The 25652-nt window shown below is 42.4% G+C and overlaps 1 protein-coding gene across 1 annotated transcript in view; it reads right to left on the reverse strand.

Moving 5' to 3' along the window:
- Nucleotides 1–2113: 2113 nt before the first annotated feature.
- LOC139416098 (inactive ubiquitin carboxyl-terminal hydrolase 53-like) overlaps nucleotides 2114–25652 on the reverse strand; it is a 60813-nt gene continuing 37274 nt past the window's right edge. The window contains exons 10-17 of the mRNA XM_071164381.1: nucleotides 23211–23379; nucleotides 21472–21636; nucleotides 20276–20422; nucleotides 14674–15478; nucleotides 13488–13555; nucleotides 6038–6107; nucleotides 5047–5819; nucleotides 2114–4801 (exon numbers count right to left, since the gene is read on the reverse strand). Coding sequence (XP_071020482.1) covers nucleotides 4725–4801; nucleotides 5047–5819; nucleotides 6038–6107; nucleotides 13488–13555; nucleotides 14674–15478; nucleotides 20276–20422; nucleotides 21472–21636; nucleotides 23211–23379 — 2274 coding nt within the window. The 3' untranslated portion in view covers nucleotides 2114–4724. The remainder of the gene's footprint in view (nucleotides 4802–5046; nucleotides 5820–6037; nucleotides 6108–13487; nucleotides 13556–14673; nucleotides 15479–20275; nucleotides 20423–21471; nucleotides 21637–23210; nucleotides 23380–25652) is intronic.

Here is a 25652-nt window from a genome sequence, read left to right on the forward strand (position 1 = left end):
AGACAACGCAACGCAGTGGCTTCGGGACAAGTCTCAATGTCCTTGAATTGCCCAGCCAGAACAAGGACTTGAACCCGATCAAACATCTCTGAAGAGACCTGAAAATAGCTGTGCAGTGACACACCCCACTCAAGCTGACAGAGCTTTAGAGGATCTGCAGAGAACGGGAGAATCTTCCCAAATACAGGTGGGCCAAGCTTGTAGCGTCATACCCAAGATTTGAGGCTGTAAATCGCTGCCTAAGGTGCTTCAACAAAGTACTGAGGAAAGGGTCTGAATACTTATGTAAATGTAATATGTTTTTTTTATATATATTTGCAGAAATGTATAAAAAAAATTGTTCATTGAAGGGGATGGGGAACTATTTAATCAATTTTAGAACAAGGCTGTAACGTAACAAAATGTGGAAAAAGTCAAGGGGTCTGAATACTTTTCGAATGTACTATGTCCTCTCTTGACTGCCGTAGTAGCCTGCTGAATTTGGAAATTAACTTTTCTTTCATTTTAATTTCAACACAAATGAAAATGTGGCACTGACTTGCCCATTGATTGATGCTTCATCATCTCAATAAAGAGTTCGGCGTTCAACTAGCCACGTGCGACATGCATGCGCATTTACAAACCTGCTGGAGTTAGTGGAAGGCAGACAAGCAATATCCACCATCGTAGTACAGATGAAGCCTGAGCTGGAAGGGAAGCTAGCTGGCTAGCTTTAGAAAATCCTGAATAGATTAACTTTCTTTGTAGTGTACCCCTCTGGAGAAAGGAGACATTATTGGTACACACACTTTGTTTACATGTTGTCCACATCTCCTCCATGCAGTAGATGGCAGCAGAGCTTCGGGTTTCCAAGCCCCCATTGCTAAACCTTTTGTGCTCCATATCAAAACTCAGCTTCCCATTTACTCTTACAATACATGTATAACTTCATATAGGGTGTTCAATTGCATTTACCCTACTCTCTCATGGACAGATGTATCCATAAAATACAATAGTTTACGTAAGATTTTGTTTTTCAGAGATCACATTTACCCCAAGTAGGCTTTTTATTTACATTAATGATGTAATGAGAATAACTTAAAATAGTGGGAATTTCATGGTTTAAAATAAAACATGTAGACAATGCTATGGTTAAATAAAATGGTTTATTAAACTATTTTTAATCAAAAATGAAATCAAATGTTATAAAAGCAGTTTTGTACAAATAATGGCTCCTATTTCAACTCTTCTCGACATAGAAAAATAGAAAAGGCACTGTGCAGTGAAGTCTGCCGAGCAATATATAAAACATATTTGACAACAGAAATAATCATAAACATAACTTTTTACAGCATCACTAGCTAATGTGATCATCTCTGGGGATCAAGCTAGAACAATACCTGTGGAAAAGCAGGCCTTTTCTACCTCATTAAGACACTCTTAAAATCCATTACTCAATCCATCCTTGAGGTTTAGGCTTAAGATTAGATAAACCAACAGACCTCGGTCAAATTCATATGTCAAATACTGTGGGCTTGATTTAGCTTGGAGTTTGGACTTTTGGAACAAATTCTATTGGTTCAAATGTATGGGGAAAACTTTTTTTTTTTAAACACACCTAAAGTATTTGACACATGTATTTGACCCAGGAGTAGAAGACAAATATATAGAAGCATGGTTTGACCTAACATACCTTTAACATACTACCCAGTATGGACAGGAGCAACATTAAAAAGAGCAGACAAAGAAGCTAAAATCTATCTAGAAAGGAGTGTGAGAGAGAATGTATTGCGATCCGAACTAGGGATAGAAAACGTATAAAAACATAGCAGCGAATGTTTATGAAAATTAGCGATTCTTATTGGACAAGTCTGGTTAGTCCCTCCCACTTCGGCAATTTGCTTCCTAGGGAATACACAGTTGAAAGGCAGATAACATACTGTGCCAATGCATTGAGACGTTTCTCTCCTAACAATCACTAAACTCGCATTCAACCTCGGACTAGAACAGATTCTGTGGCCACATAAAGGGACCCTTGGGATCCATTTTAAAGTAGTGCTCCTACGAACCGTGACTATTGGACTTTATTGGGGTTAAAACATCTCCCCCTCCCCCAAAAAAAGTGAACATTTACACTAGCTCTAATGAAAGAGTAGCAATGTTTTTTGATGACATCATTAATGAATCAAACCGACCTGAGCCACGCATCAGGCTGTCACGGAATAATGCGACCAACAACAACAGTTTAAATAATCTGTGGTAGCCTAACACCATCACAGTCAGCAATAGCCTAGCGTTAAGTGACACATCAAAAGGTGTCAGAAGCCCCCAATCATAACCATTAAATGTACAACTATTACTTCCTATTGCAAACATTTTATCACGTTAAGCACACAAAGTAACCAGTGATCTAATGTTTAAATGCAACAATGTTTCACACGCATATTTTCAAAGTGATAGCTAACAACACGCGTGCTGCAAAAACAGTGACACTCACCAAACTATGAAAATGTGAAACTTAACATCTTGTTAAAAAGTTCATATTGAAGGGTGATGTTAAAAAATTAGAAAAAACATCCTCCTCGATAACAGTTGTGGCTGCAGACGCTGCACACGGCAACAAAAGCTAGCTAGACCGTGGGAGAACTAGGCTACTGCTCATACGATCAGGAGTGAAGTGTCTAGGCCTTTGAAAAAGCGGAAGTTTAAAACAATACTGTAAAAACGGTCCTACCCAGTCAAAATGTGATTAGTCTTCCCTGTCACTGTTGGCAGATGGCTAGGCCCTCAGAACCTAGACATGGCTGGATTAGCTAGCAAAATATTTCTCCTCAGAGACCACCACAAAAAAAAAATCCACATTTAGTATTTTTTTTCCTCTTCATTGTTAAACGTTCCCTTTCCAACACAAACTGAAGAGATGAAATCAGAATATCATTTAAATTATAGAAAATATAATTTATAATCATTTTTAAAATACAAAATAATAAATCATTTTATAAATCTTTAGGAATCCTTAGGGCTTCTCGTCTTCCCCAACTGGCTCTTACGAAAACAATGGATGAGTGTACACTAGGGCTGTGACGATCATGGAATTTTCGATAACGGCAATTGGCCAGCCAAATGACCGCAGTCTCTGTAATAACATTAGAACAGCAAAAAAAACATATAATCCTATATTTTTTAGATGTACATTTTCTCCGCTCCTGCATGTGCTGCCATATACATAGAATGCATAGAACAGGTGTCTCCATTCAAGTCAATTATCGCATAATGGGTGGACTGGAGGCGAGTGTACACATAGCAGAGAAGGAAGATGAAGTGAGAAATCCCACTGTCACATTTTTTGTTTTAAATGGAAGTCAATGAACTAAGTAGACCAGGCCCAGATGCTATTGCATTGGTGTCTATGGGAGAGCCACCCGCTTAAGTAGACAGGAACTGAGAAAAAAAATCTATGGTAAATGGCCTGAGTGAACGATCTTCATTCATCCACAATCTTTGCGCAAAGTAGGAAGTAAAGATATGTATTATATATTATCTTCAACCTAGAGTACCCATCAATATGTGTTGTGATTTGTTGATTCAACTCACATTACAAAAAATACATTTCATTGCATGAGTCACATTTGAATGAACAATCTACATAACCATTGAAAATATTGCATCACAATACCAGGCAGCCATTGAGTTTACCTATGAGTTTACCAGTCAAATTGCCAGGATTAGAGGTTCCAAGCCTGGTCTATTCATTCCATTTCTATGTGTGCTGCTGCATTGTGGGGTGCGTTGCATAGGCACCACCTTGCTTGTTTCAGCAAGGAGCAACCAAGTTTCATCACGTTGTTAAGAGTCCATATTATCACAGAAAGGGACTCAACTGCACGAATGCCCAGCCGTCCCATCTTCAGTCTTCTGTTTGTTTGCAAATGTATATATTTTTTACAGTTATGACATATTTTATTTTCATGACAGTCTTAATCCATAATCGTTGGTCACATAGTTAAACGGTAATTGTGCCAGCCCTAGTGTCCACAAACTGAAAAAATCTTATTCCATGAATGAATGAATGAATCCACACTGAAGACTAAAACTAAAAACCTGCTCAAGGCTTATCTACCTCACCCTGCATTGTCACATAGGCAGAAGTAGCACAGTAACCGTATAACACTGAAATTAGCATAATTCCAGAAAGAAATACAAGCATTCCATCAATTATCTGTGTAAATTGTAAATGGGTTCGAGATGGGTTATTGTCATTGTTAAGGGTATTTTATTTGATAATCTCTTAAGGGGAAAAAGTGGCTTCGTGGGAGACTTTCTGTGATTCAACTCAGTGGATGACCTTGGAAGAAAGTTCGAGGAGGTCTCTGCGTTGACCAATAACCATCCCAGGTTTAGATCCTCTTTCTGTAGTTTTGGGGGCTTTCTACTGTGCAAATCCACAATTACTGCTGTTGCCATCTAGTGGCCACAATCACAATGGTACTAAGATTGTTCTGCAGAAAGACTGTTCTGCGGGGTGGCGCAAGACTCCTGTGACTACTGCTAAACTGAAAAGTACTCTTCAGACTAGTTGTTACTGCCTTTGGGAGTTACCAATCTCTTTGGCGTTCCAGATTCATGTTGGACTTCTGATATGAGATCTGTACAAATAAGCATCACCATAAGAAGGTTTCAAAACTTGTAGGAGATGATTGTTTTAACTGTGGCTTTCGTACCAGGCCCTTCAACAGGAGTTTCTATCATAGAAACCCATGTTCATCAAGTCCTTTGGTTGCTACAGGATTCCATTTTGCAGTATGTTTACTGGTGGAGTAACCTGCAAAAGACCAGAGACATAGATTAGAACACACAAAGAAAACACTATCCACCACACAAATAGACTTTAATGAAAGTTCTGGTCCTTTTGGTAACATTTATTGATGACAAACAAATCTATAGCAGGAACATGCTTTTACTTTGGTCATAATAAACAAATGGTGAAGTGGGTATGACCACAAACAATTAGGGCTCCAAGTGTTTTCCACGTCCTGTGGCAAATTATCTACAGACAATTCCATTTACCTGATTCAGGCCGGTTCTTGGGGAGCTCTGCAGGTTGGGCCTCAGGGATGGGGAGAAACCCATCTCCCAGGTCGCTCTCACCAGCGTGTTGTTCCCCACCTTTAGTGTTCGTGTATAGGGTGGACCTCTGGTGGTACTTGGCCCGGTATGTGTCCGTCATACAGTTGTCCACAGAGAAGTATGTGGTGGGGAGGACCATGGGGAGAACCATCCCCCGTGTGATCGGGGAGTCTAGGTCATTTATGTCATCCCCTGGCCTTGGGCTGGGAAACCTCTCCTCTCCACTCTCACTGGCTGACAGATCGTTCCGGTCCTGGTCCGACGAGCCTGACTTGGAGCTTGCATCAGACGAGAGCTTGTGCTCGGAGGGCGCCTCGATCCACCTGTGGAGGGTGGTGTTTGAGAGGGAAGGGATCGGACCATTTTTGCTCTCGTTCCGGGGGCTCGTCCGGGAGGGCTCTTGGAGCTGGTAAGAGCGGAAGCCCGACTGGTCTGTCGATCGGTGGGCGTAAGTCTTTGGGGGGAGAGGCGGGGCTAGGTTTTGGTAATGGAGTTGGGGGGAGGGTTCTCTGGGGACCAGTGGCCTGGTCTCTTCCTGTTCGGAGAAGGGCCGTGTGAGGTTGTCGGAGCTGTTCCACTCTGAGCTGGTCTTGGCCAGGTATGGGGGAAAGGGGCTGACCAGGCTGGGGCTGCCATCGACATTATCCTCCTGCTCGTCATCCATAACGTCCCTCCTCTCCAGAATTCCAGGCGAATATCGGAAGGCTCGTCTTCTGTTGCAGGGAGAAGAAAAAAAACATACATCAATGAAACAGTCTATCCAGAATAAGATTGCATACTTTGTCACTAGCATCAGTACCTGTACTTCAAAATGGGTGAATAGCAGAGACCAATCTTCGGAATCTTTACTCTATATCCAGTTTACAGATCAAATAATCAAAAGAAACAACCCGTTCACTCAACTGTAAGTAATACAATAACCATGCTTTACCTTTGTAATCTTGGACTCAATTTGAGGAGATGTGCATCTTGCAGGTCCGGAGACTTTGTTGGGTGTTCACCTGGAAGATAATAATAAGTTCATTTGATTTTGTAGATTGCTACAGCTACACAAACAAGACTGCCCTATTCCAAATCAAGTACTCAAAATGACTTTTCAAAAAAACATTTTTAAACCCTTAACCTCACAGACACAACCCCAAACAAATTATGTGACTCTGCTCTGATCCCATGTTTGAACAGACTCACAGTATTTTCCTGCCTGTCTCTAGCACAGACATGTTATCTAACTTGGTTGTGGGCCTAGCCCGGTGCTGGGGGAGGACACATCAAAGTAGAGAGGCAGTCTGGTAGAGTGCCTTCGGGCCCCATGTACCACTGTCTGCTCCGGCATGACTGAGGCCAAGGCCCCTCAGAGAAAGCTAAAGTCCAAAGCCCAGGCCAATCTGCTAGCCTTTAGGCTAATGATGCTAATCCTTGCTAATGCAAAGTGAGGACTTCAACCCAGTGGGGAGAGGGGGACAGGGGGAAAGGGTCGTACCCTGAACCGAGGGGGGTGGGGGTGTGACAGGCAGAGGGTGTCCAGCATCTGGACTTTCTGCACCTTGCAGATTTAGGCCCCAGTGGCAGAGCCTGACCCAGTGAGCTATGTCAACAAAGCAAGTGACAAGCAGATTAAATAGGAAGCCATCAGTGGTAGTCAGACAGTTGCAGAGAAGGGCATGACCACGAATAAAATAAACTAGGGCAAGAAAGTCGGGACATGTCATTTTTACCTTTCATGTCAATGCAAAGAGACGTGCATCAATATAACCTCTAAGGCCCTTGGACTCTCATAGGAAGTGTGGCTAAAAGTTTATGGTTGAAAAATGTGCATCATTTTATAAGGCTTAGACTGTCTGTGATGTGTAAACATACTCCGCTTTCACCCTCTCAACTTTACCTTTATTTTGTGCTCTCCGCAGGAGTATTGCTTGCTAAAACCCTTCAGCTGGCATGCATTTATTACGCTGGGATCTGACCTTTTTTCTCTCCCTCTCAACACTGCGTGCTTATGTCGCCAAGTCCGTCATTTGAAATTTTGGCAAGCAACCATAACAATATCAATACGAAAACAAAGTGGGTTGCAGTTTACAGCCCTCCACTACATTGCTTCTTACAGTAGCAAATCCTCTCTTCTTTACAGTCGTGTCGGCTGTTGCCGAGAGAACCAGAGGGACTGGGGAGCATAGCTGTTGTGTAACAAAGAGCAAGGCAGCTGCGGCTCTCCGGTTAGAGAAATGCCTCTAACCAGATCCCAAAATGGTTCAGACACCGGCAATTCGATTACCATCAAATCAATGGTTGAATAATCTCTTAAGTGGTTAACGGCAGAGTTGGGGTCACTCTGATAGTTGTAAAACTATATGCATTAGAGACCAACAACTTAGGTGATGCATACCTCTGTAATACGGTGCATTAATAAAGTAATGTGGTATTGTTCCATCTCTTCGCACTTACGGGCACAACAAGTTCAACAGTATAGTTCAGAAACGGTGCGGCTAACGCTGCCATAAGAAACAACATTTTACATTGGTTCAACACTGTAAAAATACATGTGTTTTACTGGATGAATCCAAAAGAGCACACACTTTGAAACCCAGTAATGCCAGGTGTACACTACTTTCAAAATCCTAACATCGCTGAGCCGCTCACATTTAACGACCATCTTTCCTGTAGTTTTTTTTTGGTCTTGCCAACGCAGTGGTGCCCACACTAAACGATCTGGTACAAATGGGTGTCACACACTCCAAGATTCTTCACTTGGTCGTGAGGATTCTCCATACCATGCTCTCTTGTGAAAACAATGTGATGATGTCATTAGATTGTTAACGTAGCTAGAACGAGCTGTGGCCCTAGTGAACAATAACAAGAATAACATCTTCCTGAATCATTATAATTCATTTTTTTTCCAGAGTGAATACAATTGCACTAAAATTGTTTTTTTTTAAAAATTATTTTATTGATATTTTTTGTATGTTTGAGTATTTTCTTGTCAATACCTGTGATTTGTTTTGTTAGACATGTTTGATGTAGCAATGTAAGTTGATTTTTGTATTATGAATACTATATATTTTTTAAATTGTAATTATTATTATTTTTTATTAAAACAGGCTGTGGCTCAAAAGCAGCCTCAAATGTTTTCAGTCAGACATTCACGCTTGCCATACAGAGTTTAAATATCTAGCCAACATTTTGAACTGAATAACATTGCTTGTGAACGCATACGAATAGTCGTCGTCGCTCTTGCTCGAGAGTAGGCAACGACATCGTCTCCGATCTCAAAAATCTGTTTGGGACAGCCAAATCAGGGCCAAAATCATGTAGTGTACACCCAGCTTCACTGTCTTTGATAGAATATGGCCTCTGGTGTTTGTGTACATAATATTTAGTGTTCCAGTGGTGATTTTTATACGAAGATACTGTTTCTGTGGACCAAAATCACTGATGCCACTGATCCCATTTCAGTGAATGGGACTATCCTGAGCAGTCGAAAGGACACCTGTGAATCAAATCAACATCTTACTAATCACATTGTTTCAGAACTCTATGATCATAGCTCAGCATCTATATAGGAGCTTCAGGTTACTTACCAAATATCTCACGTGGTGTCACAAACTCCAACCTCTCCCAGTTATGAAAAATTATGAAACCGGAATTTAAGAGCTTTTTGAACGTCTTAAATAGCTGTGTTGAAGCAACTAAATGAAACAACTTCAGATGTTTCAATTTCAAGATTGCCGAGTCAAGATTTGTAGAGCTCGGGGTTTTCTGCTGATCTGCAGTCCTTCAAATTCCTTGACATCAATCATACTTGCATTCACACTACCTATTCAGTTTTCGTGCGAATCAATTATGGGGAGGAGAAAAAGAGAACCATGGCAAAAAATGTAAAGCCCTTTGACAAGTTTAAACTCGATCTGATGGTACATCTGAGTAATCAAAGGACCCAAAAGCTGTCGAGAGTATTTATTGACACCTAAAGATAGTTCCTTTTCCAGCTTGAAACTAGATAAGACACTGATCAGAGGGATGTAACTCAAGCTGGTGTGGATGGCAAGGATCCAAAGATATCAGATCTCACAAGCGACTGACCTTTCACGTTGCTGAAATTCACACTTTTAAATTAATCGATCAGTCTGTACATTAATCGATCAGTTCTCTGGGGTGTCAACTCCACATTTACTTAGGCAAAGTACAGACTGTTAAAATGCTGACAATTTAACCAATTATTCATTTCAAAGTCATTACGAATTTCATAAATACAATAGTTATTAACTCCAATGCCTGTTCATATTGTTGAATATTGAAAATATTGACACTTTTTTTAAATTAAATCGTCTCATCACTAAACATAATCCACCCACTCGGTATGGCTTATGGGAGTGCTGATAGGACCCCAGTCTGAGAACATCAAGCAGAAAGGTGCAATATAAATTTGGACTCTATCCCAGGGCATTAACACGAAGTTTAACACATCAGTCACAGGCTTGTTAAGTGGTGTCAATGGGCTTTCTAAGCCTGGGAGCATTACAACCCAGCTCCCAACTTGCTGAGTCATAGGCTTCGTCCCAAATGCCACCCTATTACCTAAATATTCCATTATATTTGAACGGGGCCCATAGAGCTCTGGTCAAAGGTAGTGCACAGTATAGGGAACAGGGTGTCATTTTGGATGCGCGATAGACCAAAGCACAGTAACACAACACAGGACTGAGAAAGAAATCCTTCTCGGAAACTGCTTTATGTTAATAATTTCCATGAATTTAATATAGATTTATCTATTTACTATCTTCATTAAAATGTGAGTATTAAAAAAGAGAGAGATTTGGTAGCTTACATGACTGGATAATTGTTTGAAATTAATATGCAGAAGTCCTATTAAGTTTTTGTTGAACATGGAAATGCTTTGGTTGTGCTTGGTTACCCATTGGGAGCCAAAGGCACTCTTTTCATCTAAACAGGCTGAGGGAGCAGAGCCAAGGCGTGCTCTCAAAAGCAGTGGGCGAGCATACACAAAAGCATGCCTTAAGTCTTAGACACACTAATACACGCCACCACAAAAGCCTGAACACAACGACGTTAACTTCACTCAGAGGGGTTGGGTTAAACGCGGAAGACACATTTCAGCTGAAGGCATTCAGTTGTACAACTGACTTTAATATTTTAAAATTGTTGTTTGCTCAAAACATTCTGTCTTTCACAGACAAATTAACACCTACATAGAAATAATTTCTCAGCCTTGATAAATAGAGACAGTTTGTGTCTTGGTGACAGAGGTTGGTGCATGTAGGTGTTCAGTTGGGGCAGTTTGACACTGCACAATATGGCTTTCATTGTGAATGAAACAGGTCGATATTCTGAGGAAGGAGAAGGGGGGCCATATTCAGTAAGTGTTAGCGATGTTGTGCTAACACGATAGCAAAACAAGAAATTAGCACAACAGGGTGTGTCTATGCCTCCAGACGAGTGTCTGGGGAACCACAGGAGCCAATCGGAGTAAATCAAGCGAGGGCATGATTTACTGCTTGGATACAACCGTTTGAAGACGCTGGACTTTCCACCCATCTCCCAGCAGCCTTGACCTTTCGAAGCCCTCACACAGACAGAATGCCTTCTCTAAAGGCATTCTATCCATTTTAGCACCCTGTGGTTAGGCTGGCATCTCGGCAACAAAAACACAATGTAACGCTGTCATTTAGGTAGGCAAAGTCTGGACGGCTGTTCCAGAAGTGATCTAGACATAACATCCATATTCTCTACTTTTATGACTACTCTACTTTTGTAGACGTAACATAATATCCAGACAAAACAAAGGTTTGTTGTTTATAAAAATGGTGTTTACTATTTACGTCTGTACTGAATCCTGGCCAGCTTTGATCTTAAAAAGTATTTTAGCCTCTAATGGACCTCTGGAAACTGCAGCGCAGCCCGGGCTCACAGCTGAACTCCTGCCAAATTTAATTCAAAAACATTTGCTGGAGCTTGTCAATACAATTTGCAAATGGCTGGGAGTAGAGGCAACAGCCCTGGCTCAAGTAGGGTGACTCAAATATCGAACACTCAGATTATCAACAAGTCAGCCTTCCTAAAATGTTGGCATATAAATAGTTGGAAAATTGGAAAGATCTGACATTTTGTTACAGATTATATATCACCGGAAGCCAAGAACACAGCAATCAAAGTGGTGCCCGAACAATGAAATAAATGGATTCTCTTGTAGGCCTACTGTGTGTGCAATAAGCTAATACAATTGTGAATGCATTAAAATACGATTTAATTGATCCCCACTGTTTTAAATCAAACTGCTAAAAAATTACAGATCCAGAAGAAAAAAAGACCTAAGGGGGATCAGAAATCGCAGCGGTGATAAATACATCAAGGCTTCAAAAGTGTTTGTTTCCTTGCCAGGGAGTGTTTCCACATGGATTGCTCTGCTCTGCACACACAGACGCTCACAGGCCAGACATAAAACACAACCCTTTTCCGCTTCGATTAGTCAGCTCACCAGACTTACGTAAAACCAACCCACCATCCCGCTGTTCTAAACACTGATGTTTGAGACCTCGCATTCACCCCATTTGTTGTTATTGAGATGAAAGGACAAAATAAAAGGAGGGGAGGGGGAAAAGTGTGGTGCCACAGAAAATGGCATTTTATTTATGTGTGTGTGAATGCCACCTTCTGACAGGCCGGGTCATGGCATTTTCTGCCTGGCTGGGCACAGCTGGGAGGCCCCCGTGAGCTCGCTCATCATTCCTGCTCTGTAAGGACAAACTCCACGGACAATTCTGAGAATTGGTGACGGGTGTTTAAAAGGGCTGCCGTAGATTGGGGCGGCAGGGTAGCCTAGTGGTTAGAGCGTTGGACTAGTAACCGGAAGGTTGCGAGTTCAAACCCCCGAGCTGACAAGGTACAAATCTGTCGTTCTGCCCCTGAACAGGCAGTTAACCCACTGTTCCCAGGCCGTCATTGAAAATAAGAATTTGTTCTTAACTGACTTGCCTGGTTAAATAAAGGTAAAAAAAAAAAAAAAAAAAAAAAAAAAAAAAAAAAATTGGAGCATTACAAAAAAAAATCTATTTATCTCTTGGAATGGATGGTTCAGACAGTGGGAACGTGATGAAAAACAGATACAGTATGTGAGAGGTGGACGAGCGTTGAGCCCCCCCTGCTGCTATTCATATCAACTAATCTCCCTCAATTTCTTCTGGGGGATAAAATAGCTATTATAACTAGTCGTAAACCTGACTTGTATTTACTCGTTTTTTGTACTAAAAGCTTGTTGCCTTCAATCAGACACAGGAGTTATTGATTAGTTTGTAAGATTTGTTCCACTTCTCTTTGAAACTGGGTGCCTAGGTGTTAAGTGTTAAAAATGACATTGCAAATTAAGGGTTAAGTATTAAAATACCGGATACATTGATATTCACCCTTCTCCTTACCACTTTTCAGGCTCATACATGCATTGTTCAGGGCAGAACACATCATATTACGCTCTGTGCACTGCAAAGCACACATTAACTTTGCTCTGGAAAAGGACCGGTCCAGCAAATGAGAAACCAATCCCATGAGTTCTTGCATAAGAAATCGCCACCATTGGGCTCTAACCTTAGCACAACTGATGGGACTATAAATCAAGGAAATTACAGAGTGGTGTTTCTTAATATCTCTAGACTTTATACTGCACAATAAACATCTCGGGGGCAAAACAATTTAACTTCTGAAGCACGTATTGACAAAGATTATCATTCTCTGATAATGACCGCACCAGAGTCTATTTTACCTCTATATCAGACACATTGGGTTAAGCGACTGACAGAAAAGTATATTTCCTACCATCGGAAAGTTTCAGCTGCTCATTTCCCCCCCATCGTCTACACAATAATACATTTAGTCTAGATGAGATCTCATCCAGGTAGCCAAAATATTGACTCAAAATTAGCACGGCTGCCTCATTTCATATTTTTTCAGTGTTTATGCTTTGGGCAAAGGACAAGACGACAAGGTGGGGTGTAACGTGAGGATTTTGCCAGATGCTTTGGCTTTTCTGAGAACTTACAAACAAGCAAAACAAATAAGGAGTGAGGGCCGAAAGGTAACTGGCACAAAACATCACGGGAGGCAGGACAACTAACGGCGAATTTCCACAAAGGATTAACCCCAATGTTTAACACAATTCCCTTAGTATAACATCAGGGTGTATACACCAGTCTATCATCGGTGTCAGTCAAAAAGCAGCATAAGTTACTTACCACCATGGAGTGGGATGAAGTTGCCCCTAGATAATGATGTTGGGAGTGTGTTGCATTTGCTCCACTAATGGTTAAGGTTTGGATTGGGGGGAGGTGAAGCTGATCCTAGATCTGTACCTAGGGGAAACTTTACCCTGTAGTACTTACCATAGGAGAAGGAGGAGTGCAAGATGTGGGCCTTGGAGTCGTCTCCTCTCCGGTGAGAGAAAGGGTCCCTGAAATACACAAATTGAGTAGGGTCAAACGCTGATGCCACATGACAAAGGCCGTTCTATGCATGTCCCTTTGTATGGTGTCTCTCCGCATGCAGGTTTTTCCCCCAACTGACCTTTTGAAAAGATTAAGTTGGATCTAAACTGCTAGCGTAAACACGGAAATCCAATTTACTCCACACTACTTTGTTCTGTATCTGATTTATTGTGGAGTAATACGATACTAATCCACAAAAACAGCTTTTTTATTTTGGTAAATGTATGGCTCACATCCCATTGCTCTTCTCGGCTGGTGCATTGATGAATTCGGGAGACTGAGAAAAGTCAATACTTATTGTGCCCCAACAGCAGTGGAGCACTGAATCGTAGGATGCCAATACAATAGCTACTGTGTTTAGATACCGTTTCACGATCGCCTCTGAGATGATCTATATTAAAGCCTTAGTGAGATTTCACTTACAGATTTGTACATGGATTTCTATATAGTCATTATCAAATCAAAGTTTATTGCTGGTGTACACAGATTTGCATTTGTTATAGCAAGTGCAGGAAAATGCTTATGTTACTAGCTCCAAGAGTGCAATAGAATGTCTAATTTAATACTAGTCATTTCAAGACTCATATAGTCTTAACACTGACTCATCAAAAAACAGATTATTCACTCCAACATATTGAGCAATATATTTATATTGTATACTAATGTTTGTTATATACATCGGGATTAATTAACATATTTAACTATGTTGTTATAATGGAAACACCACTGTGGGATCATCGTCAAACAAGACACCCTCCCGAGACAAATGACGACCCTAGTACAATAACGTTGGTAGATTCTGCTCCATGTGCACTTACGTAAAAAATGTATTACTCTATTTTTAGAATGAGTTGTTTTTACCATTTAATTATTCAGAAATGGCAGCGATTTTGACTCTCAGTCGAATCATAACACGAGTGACAAAGAGATTATAGCTGGAGGAAGGCAGCGACAGCGTTTGACTTGGAACTGTTTGAGTGAGTGAATACAAGGTGTGTCTATCAACAAACTAGTACTGAATGAAGTTGGATATATGATCTTAGAGAAACAACAACATGAGGCAAAAAATAACACTCCTGTTTACCTTGTCAGGTGAACCTCAGGTATGGGCCTCAGCTCTTTGGACATAAAGTTCTCCACCACGGGTGAGTCCAGGTTGGCCGAGCCGTTGCTAAGCCGGTCGCTGCTCTCGTATCCTGACTCTGTGAGCTGGATCCTCCAGTTGTCGCTGCGCACCTTTAGTGTGTTCGCCATCACAGTGGTGCCCTTTGACCTGTCCTTTCCCTCCGACTCCACCGAACTGCGGCTGCCGCCCGTTTCAGGACGCTGCTCATCCTCATAGATGGTCATCAGGCTCTTGGGCTTGTGCTCTTCACGCCCACCCCATGTGAAGTCCCTGTCCATGTCTTTTTCGTTGGGGGGTGGCGTCCTCTCCTGGCTGGAAGGTCTCCGGTGGGGGCTGTGCTGCCGGTGCTCGTGACCCCCTCCACCACCACCGCTAATCACACTATCCACATTTAGCACCTCACGCATGGGCTTCCATGGCCGACTGGGCCTGCTGCTACTACCGCTGCTGCTGGAGCTGGAGTTGTCATTACGGCTGCCCTCCCGGCTGCTGTCTGTGTCATAGCCATTGGAGAGCTGCTCCAGTCTCCGGCTGTAATGGCCGCCACCGAAGCCCCTACTGCTGGGAGGGGCTGGATGTACATGGACCCTGGAGTGGGAGCGAGGAGGCCCCTCGTGTGAGGAGGACCTGCCACCAAAGTGGGGGGTCCTCTCTGTCTTGGTGGGCCCTTTGCCCTGGCTGGCGTACAGGTGCGTATCCAGGTACTGCTTGAAGCCATTCTCCGGTGGGGAGGTGGAGCGTGAGTACCTCTCTGGGATTGGACCTGAATGAAAGGATTTTATGTTCAAGTGGTTTATGAGGATAGGTGCAGTGTGTGGGTACATGTTTTGTAAGGACATTGTCCTAGAGGTGTGTCTGCTACTTAAAAGGATGTGGAAATATTTTTCTACAGGTTTTGCTGTACATGAAGGAATAAATATGAAGGAAAAAACTATCAAGGTAAAAAATAAACATGTTTGGCGACATTACGCCAAGGCTTGACTGAAAAGATGCAAACAAAACCCCATCAATTAATCTGAGGCCAAAGTAGGGTGGTAGGAGAGAAGTGGGTGGTTTAATGGTCCAAGGTCGCTAGGAAAAAGTCACTTTTTTAGCAGGGATAATTCTGATTCCAACATTGCAGTCGAGCTGGCATAGTATCCAAACTGCCGCCTGTAATGCCAAATGCCAGTAGATTGTGACACGTTGCCAAGTGCAGCAACTGACTTTCAATGCCATTCCAACCCAAGACACAGGGTTTGCCAAGGAAGACAGCAGGGGCGTAGTGTGGGATGTGAACAATGGGGTCGTGGTGAAGTTTACTGTAGGGACATAGAGTACCAGTCAAAAGTTTGGACACACTTACTCATTCAATGGGTTTTCTTTTTTTGTACTATTTTCTACATTGTAGAATAGTGAACACATCAAAAAATAAAAAAAATGTTTTTTTTTTAAAGTGTTAAACAAATCCAAATCTATTTTATATTTGAGATTCTTCAAAGTAGCCACCCTTTGCCATGATGATAGCTTTGCACACTCTTGGCATTCTCTCAAACAGCTTCATGAGGTAGTCACCTGGAATGAATTTCAATTAAGAGGAGTACGTTGTAAAAAATAAAAAAAAATGAGCCAATCAGTTGTGTTGTGACATGGTAGGGGTAGAATACAGCCCTATTTGGTAAAAGGCCAAGTCCATATTTTGGCAATAACAGCTCAAACAAGTAAAGAGAAATGACAGTCCATTATTACTTTGAGACATGAAAGTCAGTCAATGTGAAAATGTCAAGAACTATAAAAAAGTTTCTTCAAGTGCAGTCGCAAAAACCATCAAGCGCTTTGATGAAACTGGCTCTAATTAAGACCGCATCAGGAAAGGAAGACCCGGAGTTACCTCTGCTGCAGAGGACAAGTTCATTAGAGTTGCCAGCCTCAGATTGCAGCCCAAGTAAATGCTTCAGAGTTCAAGTAACAGACACAACATCAACTGTTCAGAGGAGACTGCGTGAATCAGGCCTTCATGATGGAATTGCTGAAAAGAAACCACTAAGAACACCAACAAGAAGAAGAGACTTGCTTGGGCCAAAAAACATGAGCAATGGACATTAGAACGCTAGCAATCTGTCCTTTGGTCTGATGAGTCCAAATTTGAGATTTTTGGTTTCAACCGCCGTGACTTTGTGAGACGTAGAGTAGATGAACAGATGATCTCCGAGAGGGCACGACAGGCACGACAACACATTTCCCCCCCAGGAGACAGAAAAGATTTGGCATGGTTCCCCAGATCCTCAACACATTATACAGCTACACCATCGAGAGCATCCTGATCGGTTGCATCACCGCCTGGTATGGCAAGTGCTCGGCATCTGACCGTAAGGCACTACAGAGGGTAGTGCTAAGGCCTAGTACATCACTGGGGCCAAGCTTCCTGCAATCCAGGACCTACATAATAGGCGGTGTCAGAGGAAGGCCCAAAAAATGATCAGAGACTCACCCAAGTCATAGAATGTTCTCTGCTACCGCACGGCAAGCAGTAACGGAGCGCCAAGTCTAGGACCAAAAAGCTCCTTAACAGCTTCTACCCCCAAGCCATAAGACTGCTGAACAACTAATCAAATGGCCACCGGACCATTATATTGACCCCCCTCCATTTGTTTTGTACACTGCTGCTACTCGCTGTTTATTATCTCTGCATAGTCACTTCACCCCTACCTACATGTACAAATGACCTCTAACCTGTACCCCCGCACACTGACTTGGTACTGGTACCCCCTATATATAGCCTCGTTATTGTGTTACTTTTTATTATTTTTTACTCTTTTTTTTACTTTTTTGGGAAATATTTTCTTAAATCTTCTTGAACTGCACTGTTGGTTATTAAGGGCTTGTAAGTAAGCATTTCACGGTAAGGTCTACACTTGAAATATTCGGCGCATGTGACAAATAAAGTTTGATTTGATGGAGTGCTGCATCAGATGACCTGGCCTACACAATCACCTGACCTCAACCCAATTAAGATGGTTTGGGATGAGTTGGACCGCAGAGTGAAGGAAAAGCAGCCGACAAGTCCTCAACATATTTGGAAACTCGGTCAAGACTGTTGGAAAACCATTCCAGGTGAAGCTGGTTGAGAGAATGCCAAGAGTGTGCAAAGCTGTCATCAAGGCAAAGGGTGGCTACTTTGAAGAATCTCAAATATAAAATAGATTTAGATTTGTTTAAAACTTTTTGGGTTAATACATGATTCCATGTTTTATTTTATAGTTTTGATGTCTTTACTATTATTCTACAATGTAGAAAATAGTAAAAATAAAGAAAAACCCTTGAATGAGTAGGTGTGTCCAAACTTTTGACTGGTACTGTACATCTGTAGACAAGAGGAAGGTGTAAATAATGGACGCCGGGAGGCCGTATGTGTCTCTGTGGTGTAGCAGTAGGGGAAGTGACCTGACGTTGTGACGTCTGTGAAGATATTATTGATGAATGGTGTGTGTGTGTGTGTGTGTGTGTGTGTGTATTCCCTGCTGGCTGTCCATGACTCCTTGAACTGATGAGTCTGTGGCCTGGAGATGTGCATGATTGAGAGGACAAAGTGTTTGTATGCGTGTGTGGTTGTCTTTCAAGGACACCGAGTCATGCCCGCCACTTTCAAAAGATATGACCAGGGGGCACACGCACACACAAGCTCGATATTTCTATACTGGATGACACTTGTACCCTCGCTGTATCCACCACTAGCAGAGCATGAAGCTACTATACATACAGTACTACCTCTATCAAATTTTCTTTCGCTTAGGAATATAAAAATAAAATCTAAATAGAAACAATTGACTAGCACTTTTTAATGGAAGCGGATTAAACATTTTTAAGCCCTAAAACCATTACAGGGGACAAAAAGTGTTTGTACCACAAAACAAGGTGTGCAGTATGCAATAGCCCGTGGTATAATTGGTGTAATCGTGGACCAGCTGGGTCCATGTAACACATTGTGGGCCACATATGTCAAATGAGAAAAAGAGACACTGTTAAAGCTTTACTTGTCAAAAATATGCTCTTCTAATTACCGTCCAACTCTATTAACTGATGGAGCGCTTGAACAAGGAGTAACAGGAGATGCACTAAGGGACCAGTATTTAACATTTGGGTGATTTTGAATAACAACTGGCCTTCTCATGATTCCAATGGCTCTGTTGGATGGAGCATTGTTCTTTCAAAATCAGGGTTGTGGGTTTGATACCCCCCCCATACACACACACACGCGCACATCTGGGTGTATGTTTTATAACTGGAAATCCCTTTGGGTTAGGGTTAGTGTCTCCTAAATCATCATATTAATATTCATTAATAACATGACAGGGTGTGTGATCTAGGATTGAGGCCTGCACTGAGTCTCAGGTGTACAGAGAAAGTTATGAGAGGTTATATTCCACAGCGCTTTAGATGTAACCTCTCCTGAGAGATAGAGTTGCTACAGAGATGGATTCTGCTGACGGGGCGTGCGAGAGTTAAATCACCTCGAACATAACTGTTCACATGGCGTGTGTGTGAGACTTGTGTGTGCGTGTGCGCCTGTTAGTGGATCTGTGTAAGAGTTTCTGTTAGCTGTGTGTGTGTGTGTGTGTCTGTGTGTGTCGACAGATGGTTTAACTATGGCTGTGATGAAAACACAGCACATTTGTCTTTTAGGGTTGGAAGCTAAAAATCAACACAGTTACACTATGCTAGAGGAAAACTGGGTAATGTGTTCTGGTAACACTAACTCCTATATTTCCTACATAGTGCACTACATTTGACCAAAAACCTGTGTTCATAAATATTGCACTATATCGAGAACAGGGTGCCCTTTATGATGAAGCCAATGTCTCCCATTGACATCAACACTTCCTATCTGACCCGAATGCTAACTTTCTTATGCTTCTCTTTTTCCAAGTATGTCCAGTAGCTTTGAGGTCAACTTTTTAGTGGAGTGCTAGCCTGTTCACGAGCAGCACTAGAGATGGATTTATTTCACTTACATCAACTATAGTGTCACTTCCAGTCTCGCCATTCATCACGGGCATGACGCTAGCGTCTGTTAGCTTGGTGCATTCAATCACAAAGGGACGTGAGCCTGGTGCTAACAGGGACACTTGTGGTTGCATGGTGGATTTGGGGGCTAGTTCATTTTCAGTTCCTAGCACCTTGCCCCTAGTTTCTACCCCTTTGGTGTTCAGAGAAATTAAATGACAGGATAGGTGAGAGAAATATGACAGAGGGTTAGAGATTAAAATTTGGGGGGGGGGGGTGATGAGGGCAGGCTTGAACAGATGTCAGAATTCTAATCCTTATCCTGACACAATGCTCCCAAACCACCATGTCTGGTTGATTATGTAAGGTCCAGTACAGTGAAATGCTAGTCGTTGGTGTTGGTCAGGTGATTTGATGTTATGTATGTTGATAATGGTGGGTTGCGTGTGCATTGTGTACACCGTTGTGTCAAGGGTTATCATATCTTAATTTTATTTATCTCTTTATGTGTGTGTGCATGTAAATCTGTGTGTGTGTATATGTGTGTGAGAGAGTGTGCCTGTGTGTAGTTCAACACCTCTGTAGTGGGCATCCTGTCTCCTCCTCTCCATCTTGTCCTGGTCTCTCCTGGAGGGGTGCATCCCCCGGACATCCACTGCCTTCTGGGCCACTTCTCTGGATATGTCCTTCAGACGGCTCTTAGGATCACTGGTGCCCAGTGTCACTGCAAGACGGGGAGAAAGAAACATTATGTAACACATTCCATTTCAGTCATTTTGAGAAACTGATACAGAGTGACTGAAATTCCAATAGACAATACAAGGGGCAGAAACACAGCAAAAAGAATGTGTAGCAAGTCAAACACGCAAGTGGGAACTTTCTCCTTCTAAAGCCAAATACAAGAAGAGAGACAAAACTACAGTAACTTAGGCCACCCCAACTCCCTCTCCATATTCCACACCCTCAATCCCTCCTCTTCCCCACTCCCCTCTATACCGACTAGACCCCTGGACGCATTGAACAGTGCGGAGTGTGTAAAGGAGGGAGAGTGGGGGGAACTTTAGGGCCGACCAATGTGCTAATGTATACGGCGGGCTTGTCTGCTGGGTGAGGGGAAATGCACCGAGGTGGAACCCGTGGAGCTGCAGAAACCATTTCCTTCTCCTTCCGAGTGTTATCTCTCGCCATGTAGGAGAAAGTCAGAGACGACGGAGAGAACTAGAACTATGCACTGCGGTCATTTCAGACCCACCCTCTGTAGCACAAAGAATGTGCTAGAACAGGTTCTCCGTGAATATGAGCTATGATCACTCCCAGCTCTCCAAGATATAGGCCTCCAATTGAATTCATGATAAGAGAATTTGGTCTTACGGCATGCACATTGCAGTCACTCCATTGCCTGAATTAAGTGTTGTGAGGACAATTCATCGCTTTTCCCACAAGGTACTTGACTGCTATTGTTGTCAGTCATTCAGAGTGGATTTGCTGTTCTCAAAAGCCCTGAGCTACTGGAAACATTTTCCATTGCTGGGGGATAGAAAACAGTCAAAACACATTGTACAGTTGAGCTGCTGGCTTTAAGCAGGGAGTAACAACAAAGGGGGACCAAAACAAGGGCAGACATTACGCCATGCTCCACAATAACAAAGGAATGTGCAATAATAACTAAGTCTGAATCGCAAATGGCACCCTATTTCCTATATTGTGCGCTACTTTCGACCAGAGCCTGTATGTAAAAATACCTCTCTCTCTCCCACCCCCCAACCGTCGTACCTGGTCCTCGGCCCCCGCTAGTCTGGCCGCTGCCCCTGGTAAAGGTGGAACTATGGATAGAGGGGTTCTGGCTCTTCTGTTTCAAGCCGCCAAGGCCCAGCAGGGCATTCAGGTTCTCCCTGGTCAGGTCCAGCTTCTTGGGGCCTGGAACTGTAGACTCAGGCGCTGGGTGGTCGGAAAGGAGAAGAGGATGAGAAAAATCAGGGTTGGGATCAATTTTATCAATCCCAAAAAGCAATTCTTAGGTATTTTGTAATGCAATGCCATTAGCTTTTCAGTAAATTCCCCAAATATCCCCAATCATTAAAAATAAATACAAAAAAGTGGAGCGCTACCCAGTTAACAAAATGTGTGATAACTGAAATTGATGACAAACATTTAAATGGTCGCTCTTTCTTCTTAAGCTCGTCTGTTGCCTCTGAAGGCAACATGGCAACGTGACGACCTGAGGCGAGGCCAGCTCAGCGAGTTAGAGGGAGGATCATTAAGGGGGATAAATCCCACCCCACCCCAAACATATCCAAAATGTTTTTAATCCCCACAAAGAAATGTTCAGCTGTTGTCATCAACAACTTCCTGCCATTGCCAACAGCAACGAGTATTAAGGTTGAGGTTGACGTCAGAAATAAATAAATCATACGAAAAAAGAAGTGGGCACCCGAGTGGCGCAGCGATATAAGGCACTGCATCTCAGTGCTAGAGGCGTCACTACAGACACCCTGGTTCGAATCCAGGCTGTAACACAACCGGCCGTGATTGGGAGTCCCATAGGGCAGCGCACAATTGGCCCGGGTTTTGCGGATGTAGGCCGTCATTGTAAATAAGAATTTGTTCTTAACTGACTTGCCTAGTTAAATAAAATAAATAGCACGTCTTTTCTGGTTATCCACAGTCTAGACACTTGACATGAATGTCTTCAAAAGACACCAAAATTCCATCCCGAACAGACCCAATTGACCCCATCACTTTTATGTCCACACTGCAACGTGTACTGTACAACGTTTTTTTTTTACAATTCTCACTCAGACTGAATGTGGTGGGGCTGACACTTAATAAAAAGCTATTCATGGTCATCTGGCAGGGGGCTCACGGTTTGACCAAAATATTTCAAGGATGTTCTGGTCAAAACTTTTAAGAACCACTGCTCTGTGGCAGTGGCAATCATTTGGTTAAGTGTGCATTTCAACACACGCCGTCAAAAAAAAAAAAAAGTTAACCACAGTCACACCATTGGCAACACTTGCTGACATTACTTCCAAATGGCTGGTGCTGCAGAACTCTACTCTTAGAAGAACGTATTGGCTGAGAATTTACTGCATGACTTGAATATAGCACCCCCTTGTTAAGCATGAATTAAAATAAACTATGTTTTATAAACGTGGTATGTGGTTCCTTGGAATTGGTACAGATGAAGCTGAGGAACGGTGGTTTAACCAATTTGGAAAGGGGGACCGTTTTAATCTGGTCTCCAAAAGACCTAGACCAAGAACAAATTTTGGTCTCAAGTTGTCTCAAGTCAAAGATCATTAGATAGACTGCATCTGCATCGCAAAAGCACATCTTGGTTTTGACTTGGCATTCTGGAAAAAAACATTTTCTGCATGATTTTGAATTGTAAATTGAAAGCAGTTATTCCCCTCAATGTGCTGGAACGTTCCCATGACTCTAGGGTTAGTTGTGTAGTTCTTCCCATAAAAGGAACGAAAAGAGAATGTTCCTTTGTCCGATGTCTTGTATACCTTGGACGTCTCCGTTGACAGGGGTCTTGTAGCGGGAATGATCGCAGTTCTGGCGCGAGGCGTCATCTACGGAGATGGCGCTGCCGTCTGGGTTGGAGTAGAATAGGAGGAGGGGCTGGAAGTGGCCTTTGATGCATTTGGTGGCCACGTCTTTCCACCGGGTCCCAATCTAGGATAGAGGAGATGAGATATAGAGGTCAATATTGTGTGTGTGTGTGTGCGCACACGTCTGGAAGCCTGTTTGTCTGTGTACCACACACACACACGAACTGGCATTTTCCCAATGTGACAAGAAGTCACCTTTGTCTTACTGGCAGCAACCAGTTTCCTCATCTCATTACCCTGAGAGGTCTTTTCAGAAGATGTGTTCTTTAGTGACAATATACATTACTACTTTTGAAGCTCCTGTATTTGATGAGCACCAGTTGCCAAAATCTACATTTAAAGAAGGTCCCCAAACCCTAGCTCTGATCTGTGTACACCTTTCAGAAAACACTGACTCGTTCAAAATGGTTGACACAATACTCCGCTGCAAGTAATGTCGAATGCATTGTTAAAAATGAGACGCATGGATAGTGCACAAACAAAAACCTTGGAGGGATGATTTTGACACAATGCTTTCTGTGACGTTCTTTGTACCGCTACCCCAAAACATGCGCTGACCATAAACCAGAAGAAGCGCAATTGGATCCAAGCTTATTGCAAACTGTTCAGAGACTAATTTTACTTTTCTAATTCCACACAAAACTCTGATTGGCCAAGGAAAATGTTCATTTTCCCTTTGTCCTGGATCTTAAGTGAAAAATATGCACTGAAGCGGAGTCTCACAATCACATTAGCTGAGCTGGGCTAGGTGTGTGCCACGCTAGAAAATGCCACAGAGGCAGACTGGAGGCTAACAGATGCTAGTGTGCTCCCTAATTAACCAAATGAACGAAGGGGGATAGAGAAGCAGAAGGTAAGACACAGTGAAAGAGGAAGAGAGAGAACAAAGAGGGAAGAGAAAGAACAAGAAAGGAAAGCAAAATTAGGGAAAAAAGGATGGAAAAAAAGGATGGAGAAACAAAGGCTGGAAGAGGTTGCTTTGAGTTGGCATTTTGATGGTGAACACTTATCTTTGCCTGGGACAAATCACAAAAAAAACATATATAGGAGAAACACTGAACCACTACTGCAACAATATATAAAAAAAATAATGAATGACAAGAATGATAGTCAACAAAACACAACCTGTAAAATATAAATATAGTGGAAGTTTTAAAAGCTATCCATAAACTGTAGGGCATGTCTGCTCGTTACTTGGTGTGAGGCAGTGAGAGAATGAGGAGCAATACAGCAGGTATATGGAGTGTTATTTAGCTGGCTAAGAGTGCTGTACTGTAGCCGTCCGTCCCAGTGGGGCCGAAGTGCACACACTGCATAAGCTGCTGATGGATTGACTCGGAGCCAGCCAGCCCATGCACCGCAGTCCAGTCAAATGCACTGGACACACACACATCGTGCCGTTTATTAGCACACTCACTTATGCATGCGCACACACACAGTCATGCGCACTCAAAAGTCAGATTTCAACCACGAGTCATTTCAATATATCCAAAAAGTCCACTAAACAGTATATCTCAACTGTGGATGACTGATGACGCAATTAACTGCTTTAATAGTTTCCATTGGGAAACCCTAGTACACTGCTGCTGTGTGTGTGCGTACCCTTTTGTGTGTGTACGTCTCTCCCCCCGCACAAAAATAGTTATTAAAAGTAACACCCTTGCCTTTCTTGAACTAGCACTTTTCCTTTCTTACTAGCTCTGACTGTGTTCATAGCTACTTTGAGGAAAAATTAACTAACTACGATTGTGATGCATGGTTGTCTCACCTAGCGATCTTAAGATGAATGCACTATTTGTAAGTCACTCTGGACAAAAGTGTCTGCTACACGACTAAAATGATGGGGAAAAAAGGTGTCCCACTGGGCACAGACGTCAGTTCAATGTCTAGTTTTGATTGACATTGAACAAAAATATAAACAGCAAATTTACACTGAACAAAAACATAAACACAAAAATATAAACGTATGTAAAGTGTTGATCCCATGTTTCATGAACTGAAATAAAAAGAACCCAGAAATGTTCCATACGCACAAAAATATTATTTTTCTAAAATTTTGTGCACAAATTTGTTTACATCCCTGATGGTGAGCATTTCTCCTTTGCCAAGATAATCCAGCCACCTGACAGGTGTGGCATATCAAGAAGCTGATTAAACAGCATGATCATTACACAGGTGCATCTTGTGCTGTGGACAATTAAAGGCCACTACTTTTGTGACACAACACAATGCAGATAATTTAATGTTAATTTCTCTACCATAAGCCGCTTCCAACGTCGTCTTTGAGAATTTGGCAGTATGTCCAACCGGCCTCACAACCGCAGACAACGTGTGTGG

This window comes from Oncorhynchus clarkii, chromosome 9 (assembly GCF_045791955.1).
Source record: "Oncorhynchus clarkii lewisi isolate Uvic-CL-2024 chromosome 9, UVic_Ocla_1.0, whole genome shotgun sequence".
Classification (NCBI taxonomy): domain Eukaryota; kingdom Metazoa; phylum Chordata; class Actinopteri; order Salmoniformes; family Salmonidae; genus Oncorhynchus; species Oncorhynchus clarkii.